Source organism: Rana temporaria, chromosome 8 (genome assembly GCF_905171775.1).
Source record: "Rana temporaria chromosome 8, aRanTem1.1, whole genome shotgun sequence".
Lineage (NCBI taxonomy): Eukaryota > Metazoa > Chordata > Amphibia > Anura > Ranidae > Rana > Rana temporaria.
In genome coordinates, this window is record NC_053496.1 from 32488900 (window position 1) to 32515174 (window position 26275).

General features: G+C 46.4%; 1 protein-coding gene across 11 annotated transcripts in view; it reads right to left on the reverse strand.

Annotated features, from left to right (window-relative positions):
• The window catches only part of LOC120946805 (alpha-2-macroglobulin-like protein 1), a 224004-nt gene that overhangs the window by 162525 nt on the left and 35204 nt on the right, over positions 1 to 26275 (reverse strand). For all 11 annotated transcript variants that reach the window (XM_040361516.1, XM_040361517.1, XM_040361514.1 and 8 more), the window contains exons 6-7: positions 18003 to 18023; positions 17024 to 17177 (exon numbers count right to left, since the gene is read on the reverse strand). In XM_040361516.1, coding sequence (XP_040217450.1) covers positions 17024 to 17177; positions 18003 to 18023 — 175 coding nt within the window. The remainder of the gene's footprint in view (positions 1 to 17023; positions 17178 to 18002; positions 18024 to 26275) is intronic.

The following is a 26275-nucleotide window of genomic DNA, read 5'->3' on the forward strand; positions in this document are numbered from 1 at the left end:
CCAACTCCAGCCAAATCTTTATCACAATTTTTTTATAATTTCTATAAAGTGGGGAAAATGTGAACCTCGGAATTTAAGTCCTACATCTCCAGAAAAGAAGAGCTAGGAAGACCTCATCCTTGCCATCCTAGACTACAGGCTGTGTGTTTTTATTGATACACAGTGTGTGGGTAGACACGTTCTAGTCCCTGCATGCACATGTGGCTGCATAGGATGCTGTAGGAGAAAGGAAAAAACCTGAAGCAGCAGTCATGGCACCCGCTTAAAACAGAGTTCCAGCCTTTTAATGTTTATTAAAAGTCAGCAGCTACAAAAAGTATAGCTGCTGACTTTTAATAAACAGACACTTACCTGTTCCATGGTCCAACAATGCGGCAGCACGGAGCTTCGCTCCTCTCCCCGCTCCTCTCCTTGGTGCCTCCATTCACACTCTGGGCACCCAGCCGTGACAGCTTTCGGCTTCTCGCTCGAGTTGCGCTGCGCTCCCGAAGTGGACAGGTGATCTCGTGGGACCGGTCACGTGTCCCAGGAGATTGCCTAGAGGGAGGAGCCGCCTAGGGGCAGAGGAGGAGTCGCCTAGGCGGTCCCTAGGTGGAAGTAGGAAATGAAGTCCCACTCTTAACGAAGCCCCCACCCACCCCCCAAAAAAATTACATGCCAAATGCGGCATGTAAGGGGGCGAGTAGTGCTTAAAGCGGAAGTTCCACTTTTGGGTGGAACTCCGCTTTAAAGTGTAATTCCACTTTTGCAGTCAAATCTGGAAAAACCCCATTGTATATTTGTTAATATCACTTTAACCACTTAATTACTGGGCACTTAAACCCCCTTCGTGCCCAGACCAATTTTCAGCTTTCAGCGCTGACGCATTTTGAATGACAATTGCGCGGTCATACAACACTGTACCCAAATTATATTTTTATCATTTTTTTCCCACAAATAGAGCTTTCTTTTGGTTGTATTTGATCACCTCTGCGATTCTTATTTTTTGCGCTATAAACATTAAAAAACTGAAAATGTAAAAAAAAACACACAATATTTTTTACTTTTTGTTATAATAATATCCCATTAAAAAAAAAAAAAAAAAAAAAGAGATTTTTAATACAGCTTACCTGTAAAATCTTTTTCTTGGAGTACATCACGGGACACAGAGCGGCATTCATTACTATATGGGTTATATGGAGTACCTTCAGGTGATGGACACTGGCAATCTCAAACAGGAAATGCCCCTCCCTATATAACCCCCTCCCATAGGAGGAGTACCTCAGTTTTGTAGCAAGCAGTATGCCTCCCAAAATGGTCCCCAAAAGAGGGGTGGGAGCTCTGTGTCCCGTGATGTACTCCAAGAAAAAGATTTTACAGGTAAGCTGTATTAAAAATCTCTTTTTCTTTATCGTTACATCACAGGACACAGAGCGGCATTCATTACTATATGGGATGTCCCAAAGCAATGCTTACAATGAGGGGAGGGAGAACATCTCCAAGACAAAAGGATTTAATTTAGAGATATACTCAAATCATAATAAATCCAACTTAGTTGAGAAAAATAATTTTAAATTTTAAATTTAACTCAAAAAGGGGAGCCCCCGGAATCCGAGGGTCTCAAACTGCAGCCTGCAGCACTGCCTGCCCAAAGGCTGTATCAGTATTCCTTCTTACATCCAACTGGTAGAATTTTGTAAACGTGTGGACAGAAGACCAGGTTGCCGCCTTGCAAACTTGAGCCATAGAGATCTGGTGATGTGCTGCCCAGGAGGCGCCCATGGCCCTAGTAGAATGAGCCTTTAATGATACTGGAGGAGGCAACCCTTTCAAGCCGTAGGCCTGAGTGATTAACTGCTTAATCCACCTAGAGATGGTGGACTTTGCAGCTGCCTGCCCCTTCTTGGGCCCATCCGGTAAAATGAACAACACATCCGTTTTCCGGATCTTCTCTGTAGCTTTAAGATAGGCCTTCATGGCCCTGACAATATCCAAGGTATGCAGCAACCCTTCCTTTCTGGAAGTAGGTTTAGGGAAGAAGGATGGTAATACCAAATCCTGGTTTAGATGAAAACTGGATATAACCTTCGGTAGGAAGGAAGGATGAGGGCGGAGAACGACCTTGTCCTTATGAAAAATAAGATATGGTTCCTTACAGGATAAGGCCGCCAGTTCCAATACTCTTCTTGCGGAAACTATGGCGACCAAAAATACTAACTTCCTTGTCAGTAAAACCAAAGGAATTTCAGCCAACGGCTCAAACGGTTGTTTCTGTAAACTTGACAGAACAAGATTTAAATCCCACGGACAAAGCGGGGATTTAACTGGAGGTTTAATACGTAAGACCCCTTGAAGGAAGGTCTTAACCAGCGAGTGGGTGGCCAGCGGCCGCTGAAACCACACTGACAGAGCTGAAATCTGTCCTTTGATTGTGCTTAATGCCAATCCCTTATCCACTCCTAGCTGGAGAAAACTTAAAACTCTATCGATGGTAAACTTGCGAGGAAGCCATAGCTTGGACTCACACCAGCCTACATAGGCCTTCCAGACCCTGTAATAAATCACCCTAGAGACCGGTTTCCTGGCTCTGATTAGGGTAGAGATTACCTTCTGAGACAGACCTCTACCCCTGAGAATCAGGGATTCAGCTTCCAGGCCGTCAAATTTAGATGCCGTAAGGCAGGGTGGAGGATCGGACCTTGCGATAGCAGGTCTGGCCGTAGAGGAAGAGTCCAAGGGTCTCCCACTACCATCTTTAGGATTAGTGAGTACCATGCCCTTCTGGGCCATGCTGGAGCTACCAGGATGACTGGTATGTGCTCCACCCTGATCCTGCGCAGCAGGCGGGGTAGTAACTGGAGCGGGGGAAATGCATAAAGAAGTTTGAACTGATGCCAAGGGCAAACCAGCGCATCGGTTCCGCAGGCCATCGGATCCCTTGAGCGGGATATGAACCTGTCTAGCTTCTTGTTGAGTCTCGATGCCATGACATCCACGTCCGGCACTCCCCATCTTTGGCAGAGTGCTTGAAAGATTTGTGGATGCAGAGACCATTCCCCCGGCAATAAAGTCTGGCGGCTTAAGGAGTCCGCCTGAAAGTTGTCCACTCCTGGAATAAATATTGCCGATATGCAGGGCACATGAGCCTCTGCCCATAGGAGAATCATGCTCACCTCTCTCTGAGCGGCTTGACTCCTGGTTCCCCCTTGGTGATTTATGTATGCCACGGCCGTGGCATTGTCTGATTGAATTCTCACCGGGAACCCCTGCAATTTTGACGTCCAAGCCCTGAGGGCTAGTCGAGCAGCTCTGAGCTCCAAGATGTTGATGGGCAACTGCCTCTCTGGCTTTGCCGAAGTACCTTGGCGAGTGCAACCATCCAAAATTGCTCCCCAGCCCGTCAGGCTGGCGTCTGTGGTCACTATCTTCCAGGCCACTGGGCTGAAAGATTTCCCCTTCAGTAGATTCCGAGGGTCTAACCACCAACACAGACTTTGTCGGACTCTTGATGAGAGCGGCAACGGGATATCCAAGGCCTGTGGCCTCCTGCTCCATGCTGACAGGATGGCTGCCTGCAGGATGCGAGTGTGGCTCTGGGCGTACGGTACCGCCTCGAATGTGGCCACCATCTTGCCTAGTAACCTCATACATAGGCGAATAGTCGGTTCTTTCTTGCTTAGAACCAGTAGGATTAATTCCTTGATGGCTTTGACCTTCATCAGAGGTAGAAACACCCTTTGTTGTTCTGTGTCTAACCTCATGCCGAGATATTCCAACTGCCTTGTGGGCTGGAATGCTGACTTTTCTCGATTTAGGACCCAGCCGAACCTCTCGAGGTATTGGACCGTGAGGGCCACTGCTCGCTCCAAGCCAGGAGACGAGTGATCTATGACTAGGAGGTCGTCCAGGTATGCTAGGATCGTGACCCCTTGGATCCTTAGCTTGGCTAGGATTGGAGCTAGGACCTTCGTGAACACCCGGGGGGCCGTAGCCAACCCGAAGGGAAGCGCCACGAATTGGAAATGACGCGAAGCCACCATAAAGCGTAGATATCTTTGATGTGGCTGATAAATTGGAACATGAAGGTAGGCATCCTTTATGTCTATGGACGCCATGAAGTCGTCCTTTTGGAGTGTGGCAGCTGCTGACCGCACGGATTCCATCCGAAATGAGCGGACTTTTAGGTATGCATTTACCATCTTTAGGTCCAAAATTGGCCTGACATCTCCATTGGACTTTGGGATGATGAATAGGTTGGAGTAGAAACCCAGCCCCTGTTCCAGGACTGGTACCTCTACTATTACTTCCTGGGAAAGTAGATGATTTAATGCCGACATTAATGCGGCTCCCTTCTCCGGATCGTTTGGAATCCTCGACTCCTGGAAATGAGGAGGAGGAAACCTTAGGAAATCTAATTTGTAGCCCGTGGCCACGGAAGACCGTACCCACTTGTCGGGAATGCTGGCTTCCCAAACCTCTGAAAAGAGACGCAGCCTTCCCCCCACCTTCGTGGGTGGGGGCGCCCCTTCATAAGGTCGGCTTGGGGGCTGGTTTTGCTGGTTTGCGAAACCACTGCTTTCTGCCTCTAGCAGCCTGTCCCTGCGACTTGCTGTTGAAGCTGAAGTTTGCTTTCGCAGGAGGCCGTCGATACTGTTTGGCATTAGAGGGCCCCTGCCCAGGGGAGTACTGTCGTTTAAACGCAGGCCCCTGAAACTTCCTTTTAGTTGGCAAAAGAGTGCTTTTGCCGTTTGAAATGGTCTGAATGTATTTATCCAGGTCTTCTCCGAAGAGTCGTCCTCCATGGAAGGGGAACCCTACCAGGAGCTTCTTGCATGGGGGCTCGGCCTCCCAGCTCTTTAACCATAAGAGTCTTCTCATATGGATAAGGGATAACGATAAACGTGACGCTTGCTGGATAGAATCCTTAATCGCGTCTACCGTAAAGCATATGGCCCTAGGGACATCCGAAAACTCTTCTGCCTGCTGGGCAGGAATAAGTTTAAGCATCTGCTTAATTTGATCCGATAATGCTTGAGCAACCCCAATCGCAGCCACAGCTGGCTGCACTACTGCCCCTGCAGTAGTGAAGGAGTTCTTAAGTAGTGCTTCCAAGCGTTTATCAACCGGATCCTTGAACACCTGTATGTTTTCTACAGGGCATGTTAACGATTTGTTAACACATGAGATGGCTGCGTCCACCGCAGGAGTAGCCCATCTCTTGGAAAATTTATCTTCCATAGGATATAGGGCAGAGAATCTTTTAGGTGGTAAAAAGATCTTATCTGGCTTGCTCCAATCCTGGAACAAAACCTCCTCTAGCAGAGGATGGATTGGAAACACTGCATTGCTTTGAGGCGCCCTTAGTGAGCCCAAAGCTGAAACCGTCGATACTTGGAGATCTGGTACTGGCAAGTTGAATGCACTATGGACCAAGTCCGTTAAGGCTTGAATCCACCAGCTCTCCCCTTGGGAGACTGCTCCAGACTCCTCTGTATCCGGGTCCTCGATCCCCGAACCTACTTGGTCCTTGTCCAAGAGGTCGTCCAATTCCCCTGAGGAAAGGACCTCCTCTTCTGAGGGTCCACGCTCGGGCGACGGAGATCTAATCCGTTTACTGCCCCGCATAGCTGTGGCTATCATTTTTCCCATTCTTTTCTCCATCTCTTTTAAAGAGGTGAGTAATACCTCGTCCGTGACCATCTTAGGGTTGGACTGACCCGCGCCAGCTCCAGCCCCAGATCCTGATGGCCCCAAGGCTCCCTTTGGGGAAAGCAGCGGCATAACCTTGTCCGAGACCTCAGACTGTGTATAAAATAGTGCAGCGCAAATAAAATCTAAGACAATATAATAATAATTTAAATATTGAAGAAAGTCCATATAGTGCACAAGTGAAAAATCCAAATAGTGCTCCAATGTAAAGTGATTGAGTGCAGTAAATCAGAAATTCTGTGATCCACAGGTAAAGAATCCTCCACCGATTAACTAAATAGATAGTTGGCCTCTCACCTCAGCCATTCGACCATGGCTAGGTCACAAAGCGTTTTACACCTCCCAGGTGTGAGCAAGAAAACCTTTAAATCCCAATAGGCAGGCAGCTACCAGCAACTCAGCTCAGCCAATATCCAGGTCAGCAGGAGGGTATATGTGAATGAGAGAGGAAACAGACTAGTGCTCTCTGTCTGATAGAACAACCTCCTCGTTGAACCTTTTCAGAGGCGCCTTCGGGAACGACATGGTCACTATCACTCCGATACACACACCGCACTAACCTAAAGGCAGGCACAGGTGTAAAACGCTTTGTGACCTAGCCATGGTCGAATGGCTGAGGTGAGAGGCCAACTATCTATTTAGTTAATCGGTGGAGGATTCTTTACCTGTGGATCACAGAATTTCTGATTTACTGCACTCAATCACTTTACATTGGAGCACTATTTGGATTTTTCACTTGTGCACTATATGGACTTTCTTCAATATTTAAATTATTATTATATTGTCTTAGATTTTATTTGCGCTGCACTATTTTATACACTATTTGACTCTGGGACTTTTTATTTGAATTTATCCTGAGTGCTGGCTTGCAATCTTTTGTTTTTTGTATTATTCCAGCGCTGAATTTTTCTTTATATCACGAGACCTCAGACTCTCTGGGGGAATCCCCACCTCTTGTACCCTCTGACCCGGATGCCATGGTACAATACCGAGGTACGCCTGCTAACTTATCGGTACTTGGAACTATAAATAGTTAATTGCCCAAACACCTGTTTGGGGGATAAAAAATGCCTCCTCTCCCCTTGATGGATTTTTAATTTTTCTTTTCTCTTTTTTTTTTTTTTTTTTTCAAATCCAAGAAAGAAAAAGCATTCTGTCCCCCTTAGTAGTATTGCCAAGAAAAAACTATTGAGATGGAAAAGAACAGCCTATTTCTAGGCTTGAAAACAGTCTTCTGAAGACTGTAATATCTTTTCTGGCCACTGTGTGTCCTCGGCGCCCTGTGCTGCCGCTCTGGTCTTTTCCTCCTCAGTTCCAATCGTAGAATGAGCTGATGGAACGAAAAAGGAAGGGCCGCCCCTTCCTTAAGCAACTGACCCGCCCTTCCCCCTTCAGCTTAACGGCGCGAATTGCGCCTATAACACGGGAACGCGCGCGCGCGCGCCCGCCGACAGGGGGGGGGGTGTTGGGGGGAAGGGAGCCTCCACGAGGAGGTCAGCGTTTGCCTGCCTTGCAGGCTCTGGGGAGGAAGAACCGATGCAGCATCGCCTGGAGGCTTGCAGGTAAGCACAGCTCTCTGAACACACACACACACACATACACACAGGCCCCACTCAATGCTTTTCCAACACTACCAGGGAGGTCACCTCTTATGGGGAATAATACACATAGAGCCATCCTATCGTTAAGATATGTGACTAGTTTTGCCAGATGCAGCGCATAACTTTAGGCATGTCCCCTGTGACCCCCCAGAAAAAACCTGCTAAGAACCAAGTTCCGCAAGTTTTCCCCTCACTTACCTGCTCCATGCCGCAGGACTTTGCCAAGCAAGAGGCCCAATCTTCCCCCATCTCCGTGGGGCTGTCTAGACCTTCAGGCCCTGGGTTCCTATGAAGGATCCACTGTCCTGGGCCCATATAGCACTCTGGCAACAGAAACATTAGGCCCCCAAAGGTTTCTAAGTTCTGGGCCCAGGGTCCAGCTCTCTAAAAAGAAAAGCATTATGGGCTATACCCCAAGGGTTTGGGGTCCGGTTACTGACCACTTTAGCACTGAGGCCTTTGGACAGAACCGGTTAGCTCACCTAATCCCAAGGATGCGGAGGCACGCTAAACCATGACCAACACCTAAGACACTGGCGTAAAAACTGAGGTACTCCTCCTATGGGAGGGGGTTATATAGGGAGGGGCATTTCCTGTTTGAGATTGCCAGTGTCCATCACCTGAAGGTACTCCATATAACCCATATAGTAATGAATGCCGCTCTGTGTCCCGTGATGTAACGATAAAGAAAAATTTCCCTCGGTTTAGGCCGATACGTATTCTTCTACATATTTTTGTTAAAAAAAATCGCAATAAGCGTTTATTGATTGGTTTGCGCAAAAGTTATAGCGCCTACAAAATAGGGGATAGATTTATGATGATTTATTTTTTATTTTTTTACTAGTAATGGCTGCGATTTGCGATTTTTTTTGTCAGACCTGCGATATTGCGGCGGACGTATCGGACACTTTTGACACAATTTTGGGACCATTCACATTTATACAGCGATCAGTGCTATAAAAATGCACTAATTACTGAATAAATGTGACTGGCAGTGAAGGGGTTAACACTAGGGGGTGAGGAAGGGCTTAAATGTATTCCCTCATTGTGTTCTTACTGTGTGGGGGGAGGGGACTGTGACTGGGGGAGGTGGCCGATGCTGTGTCCCTATGAAAAGGGACACAGATCGGTCTCCTCTCTCCCTGACAGCACGTGGAGCTCTGTGTTTACACACAGAGCTCCACGTCCCTGCTGTCCCCGACGATCGCGGGTGTCTGGCGGACATCACGGCCGCCAGGCACTCGCATCGTCTCCCGAGCGATGCGCCGGGCATGTTGTTTCCCCGCTGCGCGCCCCCAGCGGCGCGCACAGAGAATGACGACAATAGGACGTCTAAAGACGTCCACTCGGCACTTGAGAGCCGCGCTGTGGACGTCTTTCGTCTATAGCGCGGCCCTCTAGTGGTTAAAACATGTCAGCCTTTGTTCATTTATGTTACATTAGGGCTGATAACAATAGTAGTTCACACAACAAAGATTTGTTAAGCTCATAAGAATGATTATGACAATGGAAGTCTAGCAGGATCAATAGGTTTTTCGCAAAAAAATAATAATCTTAGCCCGATAAAGGAAAGCAAACTAATGCAGCCACCACACCTAAAGACTGGTATGCTGCAATAAAACATAATTTTCCAAAAGTAGTTACACATTTTAATACTTCAAAAATGGTTTTGTTTTAAATTTTTGAGCCCACAGTGTGTTGTGCAAATCTAAACACTAAACAAAATAGTGCATAGGGTGGGTCATATGATCCAGAAGAGAAAGGATCCCTCTCTGACAGCCCAGGGAACAAGATTCCTGATGGGGCAAGGTATTCTGGTCCACCTAGTTAAAAAGTGTGGCAGACTCTGCTCTTATCTTGATCAGCCAAAGCTGACCACTGAGTACTGGGTTAGGGGTTCTCCTGAAGAGAGACCCCCTTAGGCAGGGGTAGATGGAAGCTAAGGGCTACACATCCTCCCCCTAGACTTCAGGGTAGGCCCAAAGACCCACACCCTACCATCCTGTGGTCTACCCATCGAGGTGAGGTGCTGAAAAACCAAGTGCTAAAGGGATCTTCAGGTTGAATGGGATTTGAAAGAATGGTACACTAATTTTGATAGATCCGTGAAAGGGATTACCAATGTTTCACTTATAGAAGCTAATGAAGGTCTTTACTAGATGGTACTTGGTACCCTTGAAGCTAGCCACTATTTACCCCTCTCTGTCGCCTCTATGTTTTAGAGGATGTCAGGGAGTTGGTTCTATGATTCATATATGGTGGGAATGCCCAAAAATACGCAGATACTGGAATAGGGTATTTCATATTATAAGACGTATAACTGGCTGTAATATACACCAATCTCCAGCGATTGCTTTGCTGAATGGACTAGTACCGCATGCTCATAAGTCTACAAGAAGATTGATATTATTTATCCTAGTAGGAGCAAGGATTTCGATAGCTGCTGCTTGGAAAAAAACGACGGTTTCGATATCATATATGAAAAGGAAAGTGACTTGGATAATGGAGAATGAAAAACGGTTGGGCTTGTTGTTAGGTTCAGGTAACCAGTTTCATGAGATTTGGGAACCGTGGATGAAGTACTTGGGTATATTAAATTCAACGTGAATGTAATATGGTGATTCACCGTATTTTGTTGTATACACTTGGCAGGTAGGCTATCTACTCTTCTTCCTCTCTGATCTTTAGTCCTCATCTATTCTTCCTTTTTCTTTCTTTCTGTTCACCTCTTGGTTCGATTTCTTTACATTTTCTTTTATTTCAAATTTTTAGATAACATATGGTACTATCTATATGTGAATATGTTGTTAATGACTTGGTACTCTTCTTTATCATATACAATTTTTTTTTTTATCCATTTGGATGCACTCTATGATCAATTTGGATAAACTGGAATTTCTGGATATAATATCTTTTGACTCATGGATCCTGTGGAGAGTATATTGGAGGTGGATTCATTTCCTCAGACAATTTATAGATATGGTTGTTTGACGATATTTTCTGGTGTCAAAATATTTTTTTAAATAATCCGGAAATATCAGTTTGACAAAGTTTATGGTTGTTTATTCAATCTTTATCTTTTCCTTTTATCCCTTCCAATTCTCAATATGAAAATATTTTGGCAATGGGGGATGAAATGAATTAATGGGAAACTATACATTGGTCGAAACGACTCGACTCTAATGTGTTTGAAGGATTTGTTTGGGAGGTATAGAATTTAATTATTCTTAAGAGGTCAAATGGTATTACTTATGATTTGACAAATACTATAGACTGCCATGACTTCGAATTATATTGGGTGATAGTTTGGAGTATATAGTATAAGTATAATTATTAGACCTCCGATGGATCGATTTACAAAAACAGGGGTTTGTTCCTTTAATTTTGTTTTTTATACCTCTGACTATAGAGTAATCCCTTCATTGGAACCTAAGTATTGTTAGAATGTAATGTACTATTAAAGCGGAGTTCCGGCCACAAATTGAAAAAAAAAAAACTTTTTAAATATAAATACCCCTGTAATACACAAGCTGAATGTATTCTAGTAAAGTTAGTCTGTAAACTAAGGTCCATTTTGTTAGGTTGTTACAGCATTTAGACACTTTATAAAACAGAAATTGACTGGGGCCATCTTAAGTGTGGGCATCATGAAGCCAGACTGTATGACTTCCTGGATTTCAGCCTCGCACATGCTCAGTGCTGTACAAGCAGTGTAATGGTTTCAGATCAGTTTTCAATAGCAATGGGAGTGTCAGAGGAAGTTACCGCCCCTTATCTATGCAAACCTCTCCTCCTCCTTCCAGGAACCAGTAAATATAATAAATAATTTGTTCCTGTGCAGATATATCTACATAACAAGATGATATATATCTCTTGTTATATATGTGGTGTGTATACATATACCAGACATGTGCACTGTCAATAAATTCATTTTGTTAGTGCTGCGATGTTAGTGCGATGATGTTAGTGCGGTGATGTTAGTGCGGTGATGTTAGTGCGGTGATGTTAGTGCGGTGATGTTAGTGTGGTGATGTTAGTGCGGTGATGTTAGTGCTGCGATGTTAGTGCGGTGATGTTAATGCGGTGATGTTAGTGCTGCGATGTTAGTGCTGCGATGTTAGTGCTGCGATGTTAGTGCTGCGATGTTATTGCTGCGATGTTAGTGCGGTGATGTTAGTGCGGTGATGTTAGTGCTGCGATGTTAGTGCTGCGATGTTAGTGCGATGATGTTAGTGCGGTGATGTTAGTGCGGTGATGTTAGTGCTGCGATGTTAGTGCTGCGATGTTAGTGCGGTGATGTTAATGCGGTGATGTTAGTGCTGCGATGTTAGTGCTGTGATGTTATTGCTGTGATGTTAGTGCGGTGACATTAGTGCTGTGATGTTAGTGCTGTGATGTTAGTGCTGTGATGTTAGTGCTGTGATGTTAGTGCTGTGATGTTAGTGCGGTGACATTAGTGCGGTGACGTTAGTGCGGTGGTGATGTTAGTGCGGTGACATTAGTGCGGTGATGTTAGTGCGGTGATGTTAGTGCTGCGATGTTAGTGCTGCGATGTTAGTGCGGTGATGTTAATGCGGTGATGTTAGTGCTGCGATGTTAGTGCTGCGATGTTAGTGCTGCGATGTTAGTGCGGTGATGTTAGTGCTGTGATGTTATTGCTGTGATGTTAGTGCGGTGATGTTAGTGCTGTGATGTTAGTGCTGTGATGTTAGTGCGGTGACATTAGTGCGGTGACGTTAGTGCGGTGGTGATGTTAGTGCGGTGACATTAGTGCGGTGATGTTAGTGCGGTGATGTTAGTGCGGTGATGTTAGTGCGGTGATGTTAGTGCTGTGACGTTAGTGCGGTGATGTTAGTGCGGTGATGTTAGTGCGGTGATGTTAGTGCGGTGACAGTGCGGTGATGTTAGTGCAGTGACATTAGTGAGGTGACGTTAGTGCGGTGGTGATGTTAGTGCGGTGGTGTTAGTGCTGCGATGTTAGTGCTGCGATGTTAGTGCTGCGATGTTAGTGCTGCGATGTTAGTGCTGCGATGTTAGTGCGGTGATGTTAGTGCGGTGATGTTAGTGCTGTGATGTTAGTGCTGTGATGTTAGTGCTGTGATGTTAATGCTGTGATGTTAGTGCTGTGACATTAGTGCGGTGGTGATGTTAGTGCTGCGATGTTAGTGCGGTGATGTTAGTGCGGTGATGTTAGTGCGGTGATGTTAGTGCTGCGATGTTAGTGCGGTGATGTTAGTGCGGTGATGTTAGTGTGGTGATGTTAGTGCGGTGACAGTGCGGTGATGTTAGTGCGGTGATGTTAGTGCGGTGATGTTAGTGCGGTGACAGTGCGGTGACAGTGCGGTGATGTTAGTGCGGTGACAGTGCGGTAACAGTGCGGTGATGTTAGTGCGGTGACGGTGCGGTGACGGTGCGGTGACAGTGCGGTGATGTTAGTGCGGTGACAGTGCGGTGATGTTAGTGCGGTGACAGTGCGGTGATGTTAGTGCGGTGACAGTGCGGTGACGGTGCGGTGACGGTGCGGTGACAGTGCGGTGACGGTGCGGTGACAGTGCGGTGACGGTGCGGTGACGGTGCGGTGACGGTGCGGTGATGTTAGTGCGGTGACAGTGCGGTGACGGTGCGGTGACGGTGCGGTGACAGTGGGGTGATGTTAGTGCGGTGACAGTGCGGTGACGGTGCGGTGACGGTGCGGTGACAGTGGGGTGATGTTAGTGCGGTGACAGTGCGGTGACGGTGCGGTGACAGTGGGGTGATGTTAGTGCGGTGACAGTGCGGTGACGGTGCGGTGACGGTGCGGTGACGGTGCGGTGACAGTGGGGTGACAGTGCGGTGACAGTGCGGTGACGGTGCGGTGACGGTGCGGTGACAGTGGGGTGATGTTAGTGCGGTGACAGTGCGGTGACGGTGCGGTGACAGTGGGGTGATGTTAGTGCGGTGACAGTGCGGTGACGGTGCGGTGACGGTGCGGTGACGGTGCGGTGACAGTGGGGTGACAGTGCGGTGACAGTGCGGTGACGGTGCGGTGACGGTGCGGTGACAGTGGGGTGATGTTAGTGCGGTGACAGTGCGGTGACGGTGCGGTGACGGTGCGGTGACGGTGCGGTGACAGTGGGGTGACAGTGCGGTGACGGTGCGGTGACGGTGCGGTGACGGTGCGGTGACATTATGTGCAGAGTGGGGGGAGGTACAGATGATCAGGCATACAGAGCACATCTCTGTCTGTGTAGATCTGTATGTGAGGACACTGATCATAGTACAGCCCCGCCTCCCTGCACTAGACTTGTAACACACAGTGCAGAGCGATGTTGCAATGTACAGGGAGGCGGGGCTGTACAGGGAGGCGGGGCTGTACTATGCTCGGTGCTCTCACATACAGATCTATCAGACAGAGTGAGACTCGCTCTCTCTGCCTGATGATCTGTATCTCCGTGCATCGGAGACAGATGGCAGGTGGGCGGGTGGTGGAGGGAGGAGGACGGGGGCGGCGGTGACGGACGGGTGGAGGAGCTAGGACGGGGGCGGAGCTAGGACGGGGGCGGAGCTAGGACGAGTGGAGGAGCTAGGACGGGGGAGGAGTTGGAGAGGGAGAAGAGGAAGGACACCACCTCTATGGGCGGCACTGCCCTCCCTCCCTCCCGCCCCCCGAGATGTTCATCCACGGCTGCGATGTTCAGGTCAACCCAGCCTCCTGGGATTGAAGAGACACATATCCCAGGAGGCATAGCAGCGCTGGATGCGGCGGGGGGGGGCCATTCCGCCGCGGCGGGGGAATAAGACACTCACAGATAAAAACGTGAGTTTTTAAAAGACAAAAATAAAACATCCCAAATGTATTTAAGGGGGCAGTGTAAAAACGAATGCAAAGAAGTTGTAAAATAGGGTGGAACTCCGCTTTAATATATGAATTTCTATATCACAATGTATTGATATTTATCTAATGTATAACATCTGATGTACCATCTACTTTTCATAATAAATTAAACTTGATTGAAAAAAAAAGAAAAACCAAGTGCTGTACCCATTCTCACCACAGGGTCCCAAACCCATAGTGATACTAGGGCCACCTCTAGGTTTCCACTCCCAGGTGAACACTTAAAGTGGTTGTAAACCCCTTTTTAGTATTTGTACCTACAGGTAAGCCTAGAATAAGACTTACCTATAGGTTCTGTAATTATCTCCTAAATGTGCACCATTTAGGAGATATTTACCTTGTAGTTTTGAAGAAACGTCCCTCTGTGCCTTTTCTTCCCGAGCGAGCGCAGTGATGTCATGCAGCTCTGGCCAGTCACACAGCCAGAGTCTGCTGCCCCAGAAGAAAAAGGGGCGAAGATAGATGCAGCCTACAGTGGAGACAGCGCAGACTTTGATTGCAGGTAAGTGGCACATAATGGGCTAGTATGAGATGCTAAACAATCGCTGGATGCTAAAAATTATACCGGGATGATGCCTGAAGGCATCATCCCGGTATAACCACTGAAACCCACGGATGTACGGGTACATACCTTGGGTAGGAAGTGGTTAAAATCACTTTGGATGATTGGAAAGAAGCGCTCAATGCCCAAAAAGAGGTCTCACTTGATGAATTTTATAGTTATTTATTGGAGATAAAAGTAAACCAGTAGAGCCAATGCGTTTCGGGCGAAAATGCCTCCCCTTCTTCAGGGCTGTATTTCTTGAAAAGAAAGAGAACCCCCAAACTCCTGTATGCGTGGAGTGACGCCTGGGGTCCCGTACTGATAATCACTTGCATATAGAAGTGCATTGGAATCTTTGTATGCTATAGTTTCAAACGCTAAGCTCTGGTCGCATGCTGTAATGCATCCATCCTTAGTAGCTCAACACCTTTCTTTATGTGAGAGAGAGATGATGTAGAGAACCCCCAAACTCCTGTTTGTGTGGAGTGACGCCTGGGGTCCAATATTGAATTTTCACATAAGGAAGTGCATTGAAATCCTTGCTAACCGCAGTTGTGGTTCACTCCGTTCACCAGAGCTGTTACAATGTAGTATTACATTACATTACATAATTTCAATGCTGGCTTGTCCCAGGTCTCCAGTCTCTTCTGGGCCATAATCTGTGGGTAGGAGGCCAGCCCACATTCCCTTCCAAAACACACAGTGACAGTGGGTTCTGTCACATGCACTGTGTGTTATTGGAGGTGGTTGCGTTACATATAATTCACATTTCATTAAAAAAAACTATTACTTTCATCACCTATATATGTCTGGTTCACTTGTGCAGTCCACACAGTTCTGATCAAATCTGATTCATGACACTGACCTACCCAATTCCTATACTGACCACTACACTATACTGTACTACTACACAATACACTATCCACTGACCACTACACTACAAACCACACCACACTAACCTACCTGATTCCTATACTGACCACTACACTACACACTGACCACTACACTACACACTAACCACTACACTATACAATACACTGACCATTACACACCACACTGACCTATCTCATTCTTATACTGACCCTTACACTAGCCTACCTGATTCCTACATCGACCACTATACTACACACTGACCACTACACTACACTGACCTACGTGATTCCTATACTGACCACTACACTATTCAATACACTACATTATCCACTATCCACCATTACATTACATAATTTCAATGCTGGCTTGTCCCAGGTCTCCAGTCTCTTCTGGGCCATAATCTGTGGGTAAGAGGCCAGCCCACATTCCCTTCCAAAACACACAGTGACAGTGGGTTCTGTCACATGCACTGTGTGTTATTGGAGGTGGTTGCGTTACATATAATTCACATTTCATTAAAAAAAACTATTACTTTCATCACCTATATATGTCTGGTTCACTTGTGCAGTCCACACAGTTCTGATCAAATCTGATTCATGACACTGACCTACCCAATTCCTATACTGACCACTACACTATACTGTACTACTACACAATACACTATCCACTGACCACTACACTACAAACCACACCACACTAACCTACCTGATTCCTATACTGACCACTACACTACACACTGACCACTACACTACACACTAACCACTACACTATACAATACACTGACCATTACACACCACACTGACCTATCTCATTCTTATACTGACCCTTACACTAGCCTACCTGATTCCTACATCGACCACTATACTACACACTGACCACTACACTACACTGACCTACGTGATTCCTATACTGACCACTACACTATTCAATACACTACATTATCCACTATCCACCATTACATTACATAATTTCAATGCTGGCTTGTCCCAGGTCTCCAGTCTCTTCTGGGCCATAATCTGTGGGTAAGAGGCCAGCCCACATTCCCTTCCAAAACACACAGTGACAGTGGGTTCTGTCACATGCACTGTGTGTTATTGGAGGTGGTTGCGTTACATATAATTCACATTTCATTAAAAAAACTATTACTTTCATCACCTATATATGTCTGGTTATCCATTAGCCAGCATTGTTGTTATTAGTGCAAGCAATGTTACCCCATTGTTAGTATCAGCGGGATCAATGGTACCCCAACTTTGATGTCAGTGGGAGGAATAACGACCCACTGTTGGTGTTAGCAAAAGGAATGTTGTCTCATTATTGGTGTCAGTGAGAGGAATAGTGCCCCAAGGGCTGAATAAAGGCCTGCAGGCCAAAGTTTGGAATCCATTGCTCTATGGCATCTCACTTTTAGGTAAATATCAGGATAATGTCTCGGCCTCTTACCGTATTCTTGCACTTCAATCTCCTTTAAAACATTATTAGCCTTTATTTTGTATTTCCCCATTTTAGGTTCCTCGGCCAACTGAAATGACATCTCTGCTATGCCGTTCTTAGGCGGAACATCTCTCCACTGGGCAAGAAGGTTCCCCTGTGGATCCTGGACAGAGATAAAATAAAACTTATATTCCACAATCATTCTATGAGGAACTTGGTTATTATAAAATAAAATAAGTATTTTCTGTACATTCATTGTATACATGTTACAGAGAGGAAATTAACAAATCTACATATAAAACCATAGTTCTAAATAAAAAACACAAATGTGAGTTCTATCTCGTTAGCATTCCTGGTCCAAAATGGAAGAGGCCATACTCCATTCATAGAGAACTTTTCATTGGCAGAAGCTATAGTACAGTTTCTATGAATGGAGGAGGGGGCAGAAAGGGTGGGCATAGATTTTCTTCTATGTGCTGATATTTTTAATTTTATTTTTTAATTTTAAGAATATTTAGGCTAGGTTCACAATGCTGCAAATTCAAAATCGTGCGATTTTACCACGATTTCGCAGGCTGCGTTTTTGCCACGATTTTACCGCGATTTCAGGGAATGCCAGTCTATAGAGCTGAATTCGCATCGCCCTAAGCAAAATCACATGTCACATAGTTGAGAAGTGGGGGGGGCCTTCATCTTACTTTAAAGTGAGAGGCCGGGGGGTGCTGACTTTTTACCTCTTCTCCCATGCAGCCAGCGAGTTGAGAAGCAGGGTGGGGGGCCGAAATTTACTTCTGACCAGGTGAGGGCCTCTAGTAATTTGGGGGGCCCTCCGCAGCTTTGCGGGGCCCTAAGCGGCTTGCATAGTGAGCCTATAGGGCAGATCGGCCCTGCTTAGAGGCAACATAAGGGTTATAAAACAAACACAACAAAATGGAGGCTGAACACACACCCTGCCAGGGACAGCATTTATGAGTTATAAATCACTTACCTGGAACTCAACAAGTGAAAACTGCCAGAGAGGAGAAAAGAAAAAGACACATGTTAGAGATTCCTAAAGTCACCATAAATAAATGAATCTAAGGCCGCGTACACACGGTCGATCCAAACCGATGAGAATGGTCTGACGGACCATTTTCATCGGTTCACCGCTGAAGTGGCCTGATGGTCTGATGTGCGTACACACCATCAGTTCAAAAAACTATCGGGTCAGAACGCGGTGACGTAAAACACACAACGTGCTAAAAAAAACGAAGTTCAGTGCTTCCAAGCATGCGTCGACTTGATTCTGAGCATGCGCAGGTTTTGAACCAATGCTTTTGTGTACTAACCATCGGTTTGGACCTATCGGGCAGCGGTCCATCGGTTCGATTTTAAAGCAAGTTCTACAATTTTGGACCGAAGGACAAAAGACCGATGGGCCGTACACACAGTCGGTTTGGACCAATGAAACTGGACTTCAGTCCATTTTCATCGGTTTGGACCGACCGTGTGTATGCGGCCAAATACTTACAAGAGGTTAGGAGAAGTGATCGGATCTCTACACGGAGGAAATAATTTTATTATTTATTCATGTATTTATTTATTTCTCTAATTGCGTTTTTTTATTTTGCACTTTAACCACTTCCCGACCGCCGCATGTACATATACGTTGGCAGAATGGCACGTACAGGCACATTGGCGTACCTGTACGTCCCTGCCTAGACGTGCGTTGGGGGTCCGATCGGGACCCCCCCCGCTACACGCGGCGGTCGGGTTCCCTCGGGGAGCGATCCGGGACGACGGCGCGGCTATTTGTTTATAGCCGCTCCGTCGCGATCGCTCCCCGGAGCTGAAGAACGGGGAGAGTCGTATGTAAACACGGCTTCCCTGTGCTTCACTATGGCGCTGCATCGATCGAGTGATCCCCTTCATAGGGGAGACTCGATCGATGACGTCATTCCTACAGCCACACCCCCCTACAGTTGTAAACACACACTAAGTGTACACTAAATCCTACAGCGCCACCTGTGGTTAACTCCCAAACTGCAACTGTCATTTTCACAATAAAGAATGCAATTTAAATACATTTTTTGCTGTGAAAATGACAATGGTCCCAAAAATGTGTCAAAATTGTCCGAAGTGTCCGCCATAATGTCGCAGTCACGAAAAAAATCGCTGATCGCCGCCATTAGTAGTAAAAAATTATTTTTTTTATAAAAATGCAATAAAAATATCCCCTATTTTGTAAACGCTATAAATTTTGCGCAAACCAATCGATAAACGCTTATTGTGATTTTTTTTACCAAAAATAGGTAGAAGAATACGTATCGGCCTAAACTGAGGAAAAAAAATGTATATATGTTTTTGGGGGATATTTATTACAGCAAAAAGTAAAAAATATAGCATTTTTTTCAAAATTGTCGCTCTATTTTTGTTTATAGCTCAAAAAATAAAAACGGCAGAGGTGATCAAATACCACCAAAAGAAAGCTCTATTTGTGGGGAAAAAAGGACGTCAATTTTGTTTGGGAGCCACGTCGCACGACCGCGCAATTGTCTGTTAAAGCGACGCAGTGCCGAATCGCAAAACCTGGCTTGGGCATTTAGCTGCCTAAAGGTCCGGGGCTTAACCGGTTAAATTGGGCTATTTATTATAGCAACAAGTAAAAAATATTGTATTTTTTTTCAAAATTGTCGCTCTTTTTTGTTTATAAAAACCGCACAGGCGATCAAATAGCAAGAGGCTTATGTGTTTCATTGTCATTGTATTATTGAAATAATAATAGAAATGATATTGGCTTTTATTTTGTATGCTGGGTGTAATTCTCAGTATCTGTTCTTATTCTGTATATAAGGACTCTGCACAGTACTACTTCTCTTGTCCTGTATGCTGGGTGTAATTCTCAGTATCTGTTCTTATTCTGTATATAAGGACTCTGCACAGTACTACTTCTCTTGTCCGGTATGCTGGGTATAATTCTCAGTATCTGTTCTTATTCTGTATATAAGGACTCTGCACAGTACTACTTCTCTTGTCCTGTATGCTGGGTGTAATTCTCAGTATCTGTTCTTATTCTGTATATAAGGACTCTGCACAGTACTACTTCTCTTGTCCGGTATGCTGGGTGTAATTCTCAGTATCTGTTCTTATTCTGTATATAAGGACTCTGCACAGTACTACTTCTCTTGTCCTGTATGCTGGGTGTAATTCTCAGTATCTGTTCTTATTCTGTATATAAGGACTCTGCACAGTACTACTTCTCTTGTCCTGTATGCTGGGTGTAATTCTCAGTATCTGTTCTTATTCTGTATATATGGACTCTGCACAGTACAACTTCTCTTCTCCTGTATGCTGGGTGTAATTCTCAGTATCTGTTCTTATTCTGTATATATGGACTCTGCACAGTACTACTTCTCTTGTCCTGTATGCTGGGTGTAATTCTCAGTATCTCTTCTTATTCTGTATATATGGACTCTGCACAGTACTACTTCTCTTGTCCTGTATGCTGGGTGTAATTCTCAGTATCTCTTCTTATTCTGTATATATGGACTCTGCACAGTACTACTTCTCTTGTCCTGTGTGCTGGGTGTAATTCTCAGTATCTGTTCCTATTCTGTTTGTATGGATATTTTTATTTGTAAAAACAGACAAGATACATAATAACATACAGTAAATACAATTACCGACATGTTCAGGTCAAATACTTAGCAGTTAAAAAAAGGCATCATTAGGAGAATAAGGCCCTGTACACACGATCAGTCCAAACTGATGAAAATGGACTGAAGTTCAGTTTCATCAGTCCAAACCTACCGTGTGTACGGCCCATCAGACTTTTGTCCTTCAGACCAAAGTTTTAAAACTTGCTTTAAAATCAGACTGATGGACTGATGACCGATCGGTCAAAACCTATGGTTAGAACGCAAAAGCATTGGTTCAAAAACTGTGCATGCTCAGAATCAAGTTGACGCATGCTTGAAAGCATTGAACTTCGGGTTTTTTTAGCACGTCGTTGTGTTTTACGTCACCGCGTTGGACTCGATTGGATTTTGAACTGATGGTGTGTAGGCACATCAGACCATCAGACTTCAGTCCGTTTTCATCAGTTTGGACTGATCGTGTGTACAAGGCCTGAAAGTCCATAAAAGTCTGTGGGGCAGATTCATCAAGAGATACGACGGCGGATCTCCTGATCCGCCGTCGTATCTCTGAGATCCGCCGTCATATCTGTGAGAGCCGACGGTCGGATCTATGAGGCTGATTCATAGAATCAGATTCCTCATAGATCTCCCTTAGATCCGACTGGTGTAAGTGACTTACACCAGTTGAATCTTAGGCTGCAATCTACCGCCGGCCGCTAGGTGTTGTCGTTTTTTTTTATGTGTCGGATATGCAAATGAGTAGAACCGCCGATTCAAGTCCGTACGCCCGCCGCTTTTTTTTAACGTCATTTACGTTCGGCTTTTTCCGGCGGATAGCTAACCCTGCTATATGAGGGGTAGCTAATGTTAAGTATGGCCGTCGTTCCCGCGCCGAGATTCAAATTTTTACGTTGTCTGCGTAAGTCGATCGGGAATACGGATGGCCGCAATTGACGTACCCGCCGCTAACAATGATGTCCTAGCGACGTCATTTGGAGCATGCGCACTGGGAAATTTCGCCGGCGGCGCATGCGCAGTTAAATCGGCGCGGGAACGCGCCTGATTTAAATTGTACACTCCCCCTAGCCGCAGAATTTGCATTCTGCCGGGGGAGTTACGATCCGACGATGCAATTTTCGAGGTAAGTGCTTGATGAATACTGCACTAGCCTCGCTAAATTGCACCGGCGGATCGTAAAACACGTAGATCGAGCGGATCTAAAGATCCGCTGATCTACATGAATCTGGCCCCAAATGTCACAAAAAGACTCCTTCCCATAGATCTAAACTTCTCCAACATTTCCTACTCTCCAAACACTTAATCCATCGTAACTCAGATAACACTAAACCTGCAATTTTACTGGAGATAAACTGTTCATTATGCATGGCTACTCTAGTCCTTGCATGCCATTGATAGTACTTGACTACAGTAATGATGATGTACGTTGTCCCTCTGTCTACACCGTGTATTGTTGGGGGAACACACTAAGCCTGTCTGAGCAACCTTTGGATCCCAATTCCGGAAGCTACTTCCTTCCAGACTTCACGGCTTCCCCAACAATCCACCAAGAAATGCTCCATTGACTCCTCCTGATTACAGCCCAAAGGGCAGGTTTTTTCAGATGCGGCCAGACCTTTCATGTTCCCCCTCACATACATTCTCCCATGGAGAGACAGCCAGGCAATGTCATGAAACTTTAAGGGTAACCTGGGGCTATTCAGCAACTTTAAGCTTTCCTCCATGACAGCTGTAGTGCAGTCTCTAAGTACAAGCGGAGAACAGAAGAAGGTCCTACAGATCCTCTGTTATAACAATTTTCTTGAGCTATTTTTAAGGTACACCTCCGCCACTGGTCCCAGTTCTTCCAGGGTAGCATCAATGTCCTTTGATACACCGGCCAGTTCAATGCCCAGGGAGTTCAGTCTGCTGTCATATAACGTTTCCCTCCTGGGGTTGGCAGCTTTAAGTCTGTATACAGAGTCATCTGTTTCTGGATCCTAGTCTTAGCTTTCCTCAGGGACTCCATTCGTTTTAGCAGGGAAGGAATTTTATCAGCCAGGTGCAGCGCAGGTTCAGGCTTTAACACCTTCTTCTTTGCAGCTGCAGGGCGCTTGAAATCTTTATCCTCCTTCCCATTACTAGTACTGGCCTGAGGGTCTCTGCTGGGTGTGGATGGTTTCACTGGGCCAGATTGTGGAATATTATTACCACCCTCCTCTTTATTCTGCTGCTTAGAGCCCGATGAACGTCCCTGGCTGCTGCCCACCATCACACACTGCTGCAAGTTCTCTTTGATTGTTTTCTGTTCCAAGGAAGTTCTGGAATATTTACGGGGAGTACTGGGAGAAGCCAATGTCTCTGCTCCACTCTGAGCTGCACTGTGCTGGGCTTGAATCATACTTTCATTGACTGGACTGTACTGGGTGGCATTAGTATGCTGGACTAAATGTGCCCCACTCTGCAGGGTTTGCTTTGGCTGGCTGGGTTGGGCTGTACTTGCAGAGCTTGGACTGTGCTGTACAATAACATGTCGCTGAACAGACTGAGCTGCACTGTGCTGGGCCTGCAATGGCTGGCTGGACTGAGAACTCTTTTGTGGAATAACATTCCCAGACTTCCTCTTATCGGTATCATTGGAACTTTTCACACAAACATTTCCACTTCTAACTTCTACTTACAGTCTCTGCAAGTGTCTTTCTGTTCCCAGAGCTCCGTCCTCCATCCTCACCACCAACTACAGCTTCACCTTGTGTAGGCCGGAAAGCCTGGGACTATCCTGGGAGAGATCCCAGCCCAGGGGAGCCCAACCCTGGGTTTGCACCAGACATCAGAGCAGCTCAGCACCACACAGACTTCAGCTGCTCCACAAGCAGCCATGACTCTAGTACAACAGATGTCCTTAAACCACTTAACCTTATTACCTTCCCATACCTTAATCAACCCCCCAACTTCTATACCCATTAACTTGAAACCACACCATTTTTGTTGGGGAAATAATAGGCCGTAGCAGCCTGATTTATTAAACATAATAAATTTAACACAAAATAAGAAAACATCTGCTATAAACCTGAACTACCTGAAGTTGGTCCCTGCAGGCAAAGCCTCTATCCTTCCGTAAAACTATATATATATATATATATATATATATATATATATAAACATATATATATATATATATATGACCTTTTTTGTTGCACTCCGGTCTTTGGATTCCTCTGCAGGCCTCAAGCCGAACTGGCTCAAAGGCGACTCACGACCGTAGTGCTCCATAATCCATTCCTCCAGCTAACCTCCGTTAACTGGCATCACCCTCATCATCGCCTGTCACCGACAGGTCATTAATTCCACTTTAAAAGTCTACTCCTTACCCGCAGGGACCAACCAACGCTGCCACGACAATCCAATTACTGACCCTGTAAATGAAAATTAACAGAAAAAACACAACCCACACATAATACGACACACACCATGATGATCCTACTAATACCAATAAGGGGCGGGTGGGCGGGAACTTTCCTATGCGCTGTGCTTGCCAGGGGGGCGGGAACCTTCACTTAAGTAGACTCCTCTCTCCGCCCCCCAGGTGCTGACCGACCAATGGTTAATTTTCTGTCCCCTGTGACGTCAGTCATGCCAGCCCTCCACCTAGTCCACTGCGTTCCCCTGCTCTGGTGTCAGGGACTTACCTCCCAGCCTCATCCATCCTCGTTTCTGAGGAAACAACAGGGTTCCTCCATGTTGACACACCGCAGCACTTCCCGCACGCCTGCGCGTGCGCAACGGGGGCGCGAGCGTGCACAACGGGCGCGCGCGCGTGCACGATAGCGGGAGCGTGCGTGTGCACGTTTTTGGCGCCAAAGCACACTTTAAAAGCCATTGCTGGACTCAAACACATTGCTGCCTGATCTGCAGTTTTGGAGTGAACTTACACTTGAAACCTGATCCTGAAACCTGATCCTGAAACCTGATCCTGAATTACTGACTGAACCTTGACCCGGCTTGTTGACTATCCGTATCTCTCTAATCCCTGACTCCGGCTTGTTTGACTACCCTTCTGATTGGACCCACCGTTGCCAGACCCACCTGCTTGCACCACGACTACGCTTCAGTTACCTGCATCTGAACCATCTGATTATCCGTTGTGACCCGGCTTGCCTGACCCTGCTGTTTCTTGCTTCCTATTTATCTGCTTTCTTCATCAGCTTGTTGCCATTGCAGTCGTATCACCTGTCAGGGTCGCTGACCCCCTCTTCTGCCTCAGTGCCGTCTGCACCTCCCCGCCAGAGAGACTCAGCCACCTACATCTATTCATCTCTGCATCGGCACTCCTACCCCGCTGTGCTCCGAGTCCGCTGTTCCCACTTCAGTGGCTCGTGAACCAGAGCCGTAAGAGAGGCCTCCTACAACCAGACTCTAAACATACCAGGTACGTAACAGTATCAGGCAGCCATGACAGAGTCTGCAGGAGTTGCCCCAGCGATGGAGGAGATATGCAAGCATCTATCATCCCTCACTCAAGCGGTTAAAAACTTGCAAGATGGCTACCTGAGATTGGAAGGACAGGTCCAGAACCTAGCCGTTCCTGGAGATGCCCCAGCATCTTCCACTAGGTCTTCATCAGCCGCTGCTGCTCCGTCTGTGGTAATGTTACCACCTGAACCCAGGGTTCCTATGCCCGAACGATTCACAGGGGATCGCTCTAAATTCCGGGACTTTCAGAACGCATGTCAGTTATATTTTGCCCTGCAACCCCGAACATTCTCACTAGAGGCCACGAAAGTGGGGTTTGTCGTTTCCCTGCTTCAAGGGGAACCCCAAAAATGGGCACATCGGTTGCTAGAGGATAATGGCCCTCAGACAGAGACTTTGCTGAACTTCTTCCAGACCATGGCCCAACTTTACGACGATCCCCAGAGGACTGCCACGGCTGAAACCGCTTTACTTGCACTTCAACAAGGCCGCCGAGCGGTCGAGGATTATGTAACCGATTTTCGTCGTTGGAGTGCAGATACTCAATGGAACAGCGCAGCTCTGCGCCACCAATTTCGCTTAGGCTTGTCAGAACCCCTGAAGGATGAACTAGCCCGCATTGGGGTACCTGAAACCCTAGATGAACTTATCACTAAGGCCGTGCAAATTGATCGGCGACTAAGGGAACGCCGGGCAGAGCGTTCTTCCCAACAAGGTCGCCCAGTATGGGTCACTGCTCGGGCCCCCTTACCCGCTTCTCGTTACCGACCACCTACTCCTCCGAATTCTACTGATCCGTCTATGGACACTTCGGAACCAATGCAATTAGGTGTGATGCGACCTACTCTCACTCCGGAAGAACGCACACGTCGTCGCCAGTTGAACCTGTGTCTCTACTGCGGCGAGGCCGGCCATTACGTGTATAACTGCCCCGTCAAGATACGTAAGTTCAAGTCTTCAGCTCCTATTAATATTTCTGCCATTTCTGCCAACACCACCCACCTTGCTCTCTCCCTTTCGTTACAGCTTCCGGAAAAGACGGTGTTGGTCAACGCTATCGTTGATTCAGGCGCATGCAGCTGTTTTATTGATTCCACTTTTGCTGATCTCCATAATATACCTTTACGTAAAAAGGACTGTAGACTTTCTGTCTTTTTGGCCGACGGCTCACACA